Genomic DNA, 9,962 nt, shown 5'->3' on the forward strand with positions numbered 1-9,962 from the left:
ACAACTGAAACAGGGATGAACTGGATCGTCAGACCACATAATCAAAGCTTATTAATCAAAAGAAGGTTGTTTTGGATCTCTCTAACCAACTTCAGTTCACCCGCGAAGGCGAAATACAGGGTGTCTTGCTCAAGTGAGCTTCATTTTACATGATTCCTTGTTTAAAAATAATTCTCCTCTTCAATAGATAGAGAGCTGTCATTTAATAGACAAAGGTATAGACGATGTAGATGGCAGCCACTAGGTATTCAAAAATTAAATTCCCTTTCAATCTTTCTTATCCCTTTTTCTAGCCTTTCCATCAAGGAAAATTCTGCAGTAATCCTTTGAACTAAACAGATATTACTATGACCCAGAAGAAATATAGTGAAAATGAAAAAACAAAATAAAAAATAAAACCAAAAATCTCAAGATCTGTACACACTACACACCACTCCTGACAAGGGTGTTCTACCACAAAGGCAACTTGGAGACACCGACTAATTCTCTACAACATCTATAATAGATGCGGAAAAATCGACACAGAGATATGGGAAGCAACCAGCCTCAATTGCTTGCTACAGCTCCCTGCCCTCATTCTCAACTTTTAGGCAGGCTCAATACTTTCTAGGGTCGAAAGAATGTAAGCATTGCCCTTATGCATGAGCTCAGCTTCTATAAACGGTCCCCAAGTCTATGCTTTGTTGTTCCTTCTCCCATCTGACTTTGAACCTGGATTATCACTCCTATCAGTGTCAGAATTAGGCTGTCTCACCCTCCCCTGCATGGCTTCTCCACCGCCTCCGATCCTGAATTGTCCATCCACAAGACATTTTCAGGTTAATCTTACAGATACTAACTCAACATAGATGTAAGAAATTCCATATTGCACAGAACCAAAAACAGATGCTGTGTTTAAAATTCTTCTCAGCAATCCATATAACAACGCTAGGTGGAGGCCAAGTGACCAACTTAGTTTGAATTCTAAAGATGATTTCAGAATCAAACCTGTCTAGGTATAGGATACTCCTCTGATTCAAGCATGCGAACTACTTGACTCATCTTTGGTCTTTTTTCAGCATCTGGATCAACACATCTTAAAGCAGTTAGAAGAGCCCGTTTAAGGGCACTTGTTGCTGGTCTATTCTCTATCATGGGGTCTACCACCTCTTCTGAGCGCCTTCCTGCAACCATCATTTTCAACCATTCCACCAGATTTACCTGAAAGAAGAATAATTTCAAGAGAATTATCAATGTTGATTCCATTTTATGTTTCATATGACAGTGAAATCCACATAAACAAGGAGCAAAGAAGACTGCATGATGGAATGAATAGAGCTTCTAATTTACACCCCCGGATTCATGCCTCTACACCCCCAGCATTGACAATACTAAAGAAAAGCTAATATAATTTTAAATTCTAGAGATTAAAACATGCCAATTACTGCTCCAAAGCAAGGGGCTTGCTGCTTTTAAGTGGAATTTGATTACTTTCTGGAAAGGGAACATTTATTGTATACCTCATTCTCAGGGCGATCATAATCCACCGGATCTCTCCCTGTAATTGCTTCCAAAAGCACGACCCCAAAGCTATAAACATCACTTTTCTCATTCAAAAGGCCAGAGTTGGCATATTCCGGAGCAACATAACTGAACAGTCATTGATTAGGACATTAATCTTACCATATGAAAGGAAAAATATTAATATAGAAGAAAACCCCAAGGAAAGATTATTTCCTATCAATGGCAGAGGAGCTTTAATAATACAATCAAACTTGGATACAAAGGCCAACAGAAAAGAAGATTGAACTGGCATGCCACTAATTTGCATGGAGCAGATTGAAAGAAAGCACTCACCCAAAGGTACCCATTACTCTAGTAGTAATATGACTTTTTCCAGCACCCAGCAATTTGGCCAGACCAAAATCAGATATCTTAGCATCAAAGTTGTCATCAATCAATATGTTGCTCGATTTTATGTCTCGATGCACCACTTTTGGCTCAATGGCCTCATGCAAGTAAGCCAGCCTGCAACACGCAATTGGGAGTGAGAAAGAAACAGATTGCAACATTAATGCAAACAACTCAGAATAAGGTGAAAATGAACTTACGCCTTAGCAGTGCCAAGGAGAATTTTCATGCGAGCCTCCCACGTAAGATATCCATGTTGACGCATACCTCCACGGAGCCATTGCTCTAAATTGCCGTTGTTGACATACTCATATACCAACATCCTGAAATTTATGTGTCTATGATCATGCAAAAGGTGTTGTTCTTTTTAAACACAACTGATAAGAGCAAGCAAATTCTGGATCATCAATTGCAAGATATTTATAAGCAATTTGATGAACTTGAGACTAGACATGTAACTGGGATGTCACTACATATTTTCTGTAGTTTTATATACAAAGAACCATTGGCAACCAGGCGAGATCACAAAACAGTATAGTACAGATTTTTTCTGTAAAATTGTAAATACAATAATCTAATTCATAAATTAATTTCATTTTTCAAAATAATTCACAAGACAAATTTTAATTATCCAGAAGCATGCTGCATTATACTTCTAGTAAAACATTAAACTAAAGGCATTTCTGTGACATTCAGAACCTTATCCTCAACTTTCTACAAAGAAATCTAGCTAAAAAAATCTACTTTTTTTCCCAAATAAAAGAGAAAACAGGAAAGGATATGATACCTCTGGGTTCCTTCCATGCAATACCCCAGAAGTCGAACAAGGTTTTTATGACGCACATGACCAATAGCCTCCACTTCAACTCTAAAATCTTTATCAGCTTGTCCTCTGTAAAAGAAACATTAAGAGACCATCGAACTAGTTTCCACTCTGCAAAATAGTCCAGTGAAAAATTTATAGGATTATAAAACAAACTTGTCCCCAACTTACGGATTGTTAAGGAGCTTCTTAACAGCCACAGGAGTCCCATTAATCAAATGACCCTGATAGACAACTCCATATCCACCATCGCCAATAATGTTATCCTTGGAAAATCGGTTTGTTGCAACTTGCAGATCTCTGAGGGTAAACCAATGCCCCCATCCCAACTGTGAAAATTCAGGCAGGCCAGACAGAGGTGACGGGGCCGTCAAAGGATGTGAAGAAGGCCTGTGGACAGAAGCTACCTTGGTGCCCCCCTCTTCTCCTGATTGAGACCCAACACCAACTTTCTCGACATGATTAAAGGAGCCTGATTGGCTGCTATCATCACCATTTTCTAGTTGGATCAATACTTTATCTGCTTCTTTGTCACCGAACTTGTCATGAAGGCTGGGGAAACCATCATTATTTGCTGAATTTTGATCAACACCAATCTCTTTAATCTCCTCTGAAACCTTAGGCATATAGCTAACAGGAGGCATGTTTTTTGCTCTTCTCGATTTCTTTCTAAACGATAGCCACAGTGAAACAACCAGGACAAATACACAAACCAGTCCCAGACAGACAACAATTATCACCCACAACTCCATGCCATCGTATTCCTTGGTTAGGCTATTCTTAAGATCAGAAGCCATTTTGTATTGATACCAACAAGCCTGCAAACAAGGTGGGAAGGTAAACAATTTAAACACCACAAAATCCATGTATTCAACAATTCAAACACGCGTCCAGCATTTCACTACTAAAGAATTAGCAGACTGCACTTGCAGATGTTGCAATCCAACTTTCGCATCAACAAATAAAAACAAAGACCTTCCTTTCATATAGAAGAGAAATGCCACATAAACCCTCAACAACTAGCAAAAGATAAAAACAAAAAGAACAAGCAAGATACTCATATACAAGCACCTTTCATTTACTCTACTGGGGGAAGATATGGCATGTCGGCAGGGGGATAAGAGGAGAAAACAGAACACCATAAACACAAGCACGTTTTATTTATTATTCGAAGTTGCATCAAATCATAATTGAAAAGGAAACTTCAAAGTTCTGGGTAACTAGATATCCAATAAAAAAATCATCTTTCTTTCTGAAATCACAAACCTGATTGTACAAAACCTGCCTATCTCGGCACGACTTCCTTGCAATAGCAGGCAATAAAAGGGGTAAGCAATAAAGCTCTAAACTTTCCTCTTTAAATCAAAAACCCAGATGGAAATAAGGCAATTGGCATTCGCTAAAGCCACCCACATTTTAAAAATCTCAAAAAAGTAGGGTATTCCAATTCCGGGGTGTTGCCTAATGTGTAAGAGGATGTGGAGTTGTCAGTGGTAGGTAATGAGGAAGGGCATGCTTTACATTACATGTTTTTCCTTCTTACATATCTCTCTCTCTTTATATATCGTTGTAGTGACATAGAAGCATCAATTTTAGAAGTTTGAAGCTTTCTTTGCTGCTTCTTCAGATCTTTTTTATTATTATTATTATTTCTTGAATTTCTTAATAAGACCTTGAAGGTGACAATTAAACAGAAACTTAACTAGAGAACAATTTTTAATGTAGTTTTTTTTTGTGTGTGTGTGTGTGTGTGTGTGTGTGTGTGTTTAAAATCTGGTTTCTGTCTAGGTTAATGTTTCTTTGATATTATATGTTCAACGTTGTGAAGGGACTGATTCGGACAGCAAGGAAAATACCTTCTAGACATGTATAGATGTTAAGAGAAATACAGTATTTATTTTTAAATATACGATTAATATATAAGAACAAATTCTTTATCTTAACCTAAGTTGTCTTGAATTAAAATCCTAAATCATAATAGAGGAGAAAACCACTTGCCATCTCAAGCCAATATATATATATATATATATAAAGGAAGATGGGATGAGATTATGATTACACGAGAGAGCAATCAGCGTGATTGGAGATTGTGGTAAAGCGTGAATCAGTGAAAAGGATAAAGGTCAAGATGAACAGATCAAAAAAAAGAAGAAGAAGAAGAAGAAGCAAATATCATATCTTTCCTTGCACATTGGTTAGGGGAATTCATAAATTTTTCTTCATTTGTCGTTTCAAATCTGAATGGCTTGAAAACAGGGAGGTTTTGTGGTGGTGTTAGTCAACGAAACAGACTGGACACCATACTTGCAATCTACAACGGTCTATCGTATGACCAAAATAACCTTGTTTTACGGGGTTGATTCTAGGTAGGCAATTCGCTTGTTTTTTGCGCTGCTGCGGTGGGTGATGTTTTGCTTCCATGGTGGATTTATCATGAACATGCCGTTGTATTTTTATCCTGAAACAGTAATGAAAGTACTTTTTTTCAAGAAATGAGAAGGAAATGCTGGTTCAGGGGTGAAAAATGGAAGGAAGAATCAGGTAGAGTAGTCCCCACAAGACAACTCATAAAGTTTATGCAGATTTGTCAGAACTTCAATAGTGCCTACTAAACTATTATTATTAATCAGCATGATTGCTTGCTGTTATAATGAAATCTCCTGTCCCTCTGATATGGAAGGTGTGAGGGAATAATCACGGTGGTATGGACGGGGGAGCTGCTAAGGGTAGATGACTGAAAGGGAAAGCAAACGCGCAATGCCCACTTGATTTTGTGCCATTTTATGATCCCCCTTGCACATTTATTTATTTAACTCTTGCAGATTTGTCCGAGATATCCTAAGATATCACCATTTGGCAACATGGATTGCACCTGAATAGAAATGCTAAACTCCAAAAATAATATTTACGGTGGAAAATCATTGGTATCATTTATCTACCCCAGAAGAGGAGCAAGTGGTGGTGATCAATATTTGGATTCATCAACGTTAATTAAGCTGCATGTTGATGAGATGGGTCCAGGTTGAATTACCGCGTGGAAGCCAGACCCTAAAGCCCCAGGTAGCTCCTCCTCGGGTTGCTCCACATGTGAATTACTTGTTGTTTTCTAGTATTATTAATTAATTACCAATACAAGAATACTAGCGTGGCACGTTCATTTTTAAAATAAAGTAGAGGACTTATTTGCTTTAATTTGTACACAGAAGAATCCATTCCCAGCAGGCCCCGCCAAAAAGGAAAAAAATGGAGCGAGGATTAGAGCTAGCTTTGCGTTATATTATTTGTCGTAAACCCTACTTTAAAGATTAAAAGTTAGATTAAGGAGAAGAAAGATTTATCACTAAATATATATGTGGTGCGTGAGGATTCGAATCCTATGACTAGCTAGATCTTCTCGGGGTAAAACTGACATGGACCACGTACTGATCATCAAATTAAAACCAGATCGATGATCTTGTGTTCCTAATTGCCAGCTTGCTTGTAAGTCTTGACTTTGGATGCTTTCCCAGATGGATCACAGTACACCAAGATCAACATCTCTCGAAAGAGAATGAAGATGTGCCTCCTCGATCGGTCGGTCTCTCCAAGATGGAGAAAATACTAAAAGCTGTGTTCTTGCTGTTAATTGTCATACTTGGGTGCTGGGTGCATTATTCCAAGTTTGAAAATGACATGTAACATCTTGCCAATTAAAATCAAGATTTTAATAGTAATATATATACATATATATATATATATAACAAATGGAATGAAATATATATTGCTACTAACAAATATTTCATTCCATTAGTTATATATATATATATAAACAAAGACTTATAGAAACAAGAGTGCTGCATGCAAAGCATTGTCTTGTGTTGTAGTGGTACTAATGAAAATATTGTTCTTAAAGTTCCTCGTCCGCCTCAACCCACTGCAGTTATATAGATTCCTCCGTGTCGATCCAGTTCATTAAGTGATCATCCTAGCTAGCTAGCTAGGTCAAATGTGAGAATAAATGGGACCCAAACTCTAAGCAATCCCAAATAAAATAACCCAGGGGTTCTTATGCACTAGACACGGTCAGCAATAATTCGCAACTTGTCTCTCAAACAACATAGGCTTGAACCGGATAATTACGAGCCACCAGCATAGATTTGCTTCCAAGTGTCTTCCGGAACAGAAACAAAAACAATAACAAAACAAGAATCTCTTGACGTTGAATTTTAGGTTATGGGAAACCTCCAGCTTACAAGCCAATGGTTTGCTTTAAATCACAGGACATGATTTTCATCTTTCTTGGCTGGTTTATATGGTAGTTGGCTAGCCCTGTTATTATTAATTATACAGAGAAGAATGTTCTTACGATGCTGGTGTGCTACGTACACAACTTTTTATGATCATAATTCATAGCTAATTAATGTATTTGTGTAAGGTTTTATTCTGCACCCTAGCTCTAACCATTGTCATGAGGGTGGTTGAAACTAACATTATATATATATATATATACACGTCAAATGTTCCATTCGTAGCTTAGGCAGCGGTTAGGTGGTTGCATCAAGTTTGTCTCGATCATGTATTGATCAGCTCTCTCAACACAAACGACAACATGTATACACGCACCTTGCTGATTTAGGGCTAGAGAGATCAACATTTTGGAGGCGCAGAATATCAGTGTAATACTAGCTAATGGTGGAGACAGGAATAATATTGGTACGAGAAACTTAAGGCCGAAGATTCAATGTATATTCAATGTTGTCCATTCACTCGTGTTCATGACCTGTGAAAAAAATAAATCAGTGCCTTTGAAGCATGGCTAAAGATGTGATGTGATGTCTTCCCAGCTTGAAACTTGAATATGCCTGCACCATCCCTCCAATCGCCCTATAAAAATAAGTATACAAGGCAAGTGTCACGTGAATATTAATTCATAAATTTTATCTATACTTAATTAAATGCAAGATGAATAAATTAAGTAAAAGTATTGCCTAATCCAAACCAAAAATACACTAGATATATATATATATATAGGTAAATTATTTACACACTCTTGTTATTGAATATACATATATTGAAATATATATTAATACATGCACATATACTCCATATTTAATAATTAATAGCACTATGTAAGTAATGGGTATTGAAAATCCGATAATTCAGACTCAAATATCTCCTTTTTTATCAATATAAATAGTACTAATTTGGATCTTGATTTCAGCTGTAAATATATATATAAACGTACTAAAAAAAATCCGTCCATGTTTATTTATTGCCATTCATGGGCAAGAAAGCTCCTCCTTTTCTTGTTCATGTAGATATAAATACCTTGGGTTGGAGACGGTCTCAATCCGAAGACGAAATGAAGCCTACTGGCCCATTGTGATCTAAAACTGAGGCGTTGGATCAAAGTCAACTTTAAGGACCTAGGCACTGACAAAATGCTAAATGTGTGCGTGCCATACACGCTAGATAGATGTCAAGATTTCTTTTTCTTTTTCTTTTCTTTACTGGCATTCTCTAGCCAATGTGTCCCACACGCTAGAGATTTGGTAACATTTGGTGGTTATTTCATGCTAGAAAAGAAAAGATAATAAACATACAAACGTGTTTCATTAAATAGATAAAAATAAAAACATTAAAATAAATTTGTGTGTGAAGTAATTTTAGAATAAGTTTTTATATTTTAAAAGTATAGAGCATAATATTTTTTATTTCTAAAACATTCAAATAAAAATCTTTTAATTAAAAAAATATAGAATGTATACAATGAACTTCAATTACAATACTCTCAGCATATAAATTTATATTAATGTAGGAATAATTATAAAGATTGTATTATAAATACATTTTACATGCACGTAAAAGATTTAAATGAAGGAGTCAAAATTAATTCCAAAACCCACTACTAATTCTAAAAATCTTGCTGAAATTTGAAAATATAACCGGGAAGCTTGTAAATTGCAGAATAGCTTCTTCTTCCTTCAACCATTTCTCTTGGTCTTCATCCAGTGAGGTTCTTTTCTTGGATCTTCATATATATATTTCTAATCTCCTTTATTCCAATGTGTAGTCACTGTGTACCATAACATCTCTTATTCAAGAACTTGTTAATTTGCACTTGGGCTTTTTCCTCTCAACGTGAAGTTCTAATTCTTTTATTGGGTTTATTCATCTTGCATCTCTCTTTATAGATATCACTCATCTATTATTGAGATTTATCCCTCATTTCCACATATTTTCTTTAGTGTTTTAAACATCTTTTCTAAACTATTATGTTAATACTATGCAAAGGATATCTATCATTTATTAATATTGTATAAAAGATATATATCTTTCATTCATAATATTAGAAGAAAATAAAACCTCATCCCTTTTATTCAAACAACAATACAAAGTTTATAAACTATACATACCACTTGAACCACTTAGATAAAGAATTTATAATTTATATTCTCTAAGTATTTATATTTTAATTCTCATAACATTTATTATATAAAAACAATAATAAATATTCTTGTTCTTAGAATTTTAAAATCATTTTCTTGTTTATTTCATCATTTGGGGTACCTAAATCTGATAAAAAAAATTGTTTTGTAGGTATTATGTTTTTTATTACCAACCATCAATTTCATAAACTTTGATTAATCATTGTCCAAATACTAAAAAATCTTATTTATAAATATTTTAGATTTTGAAACATCATCACTAATAATATCCTTATTATGCATGCAGTTTATAATATATTTCCATTTCTATCTTTGGAAAAAGAAAAATACAAAGAGGTGAAAAATCAAATTCAAAAGTCAGAAGATTAATCTCTCTTAAAATGCAATCAAACATTACAATTTTATATTATTCTTTTTATTTATTAATATGGGTGTTAGGAATAATTTACGTGCATCTTGATAAATTTAATAGACCTTAAAATTAATAATTATGTAAATCTCTAGTAATCCTAGATTTATAAAACTCAAATTAATAATATTTAAAAAACAAATTTAGAATATAACCAATTAAACAATACCTCTCAAATCTTTATTATTCTTTACTTGTAAGATGGAGTCTCGTATCATTAATTTATTACCCTAGTAACCAACCAAAGAAACAAAAAGATTCGAAAGAATTTCTCTTGTTTCGCTGTGATTTTAGTAGGTAGATAACAAATAGGGCAAAGAGAAAGGGTCGGATGGGAGCGCATGGTTTGTGTTTGTTCAATGCCAATTCATGGACATGGCTCCTCGGTAGAATATAAAACCAGCAGGAAAGA

General features: G+C 35.1%; 1 protein-coding gene across 1 annotated transcript; it reads right to left on the reverse strand.

The window, feature by feature from the left end:
• Nucleotides 1–220: 220 nt before the first annotated feature.
• On the reverse strand, nt 221–4,432 carry LOC105107176 (probable receptor-like protein kinase At5g18500). The gene is made up of 8 exons (XM_011001007.1): nt 3,980–4,432; nt 2,885–3,531; nt 2,678–2,782; nt 2,091–2,213; nt 1,837–2,007; nt 1,500–1,629; nt 988–1,200; nt 221–788 (listed from the first exon to the last, which is right to left on the reverse strand). Exons 2-8 carry the CDS (start codon nt 3,508–3,510, stop codon nt 741–743), a joined length of 1,416 nt encoding a protein of 471 aa, XP_010999309.1. The 5' UTR covers nt 3,511–3,531; nt 3,980–4,432; the 3' UTR covers nt 221–740.
• Between the last annotated feature and the right edge of the window lie 5,530 nt (nt 4,433–9,962).

The sequence above is a fragment of the Populus euphratica genome, unplaced genomic scaffold (genome assembly GCF_000495115.2).
Source record: "Populus euphratica unplaced genomic scaffold, PopEup_1.0 scaffold151.1, whole genome shotgun sequence".
NCBI lineage: Eukaryota > Viridiplantae > Streptophyta > Magnoliopsida > Malpighiales > Salicaceae > Populus > Populus euphratica.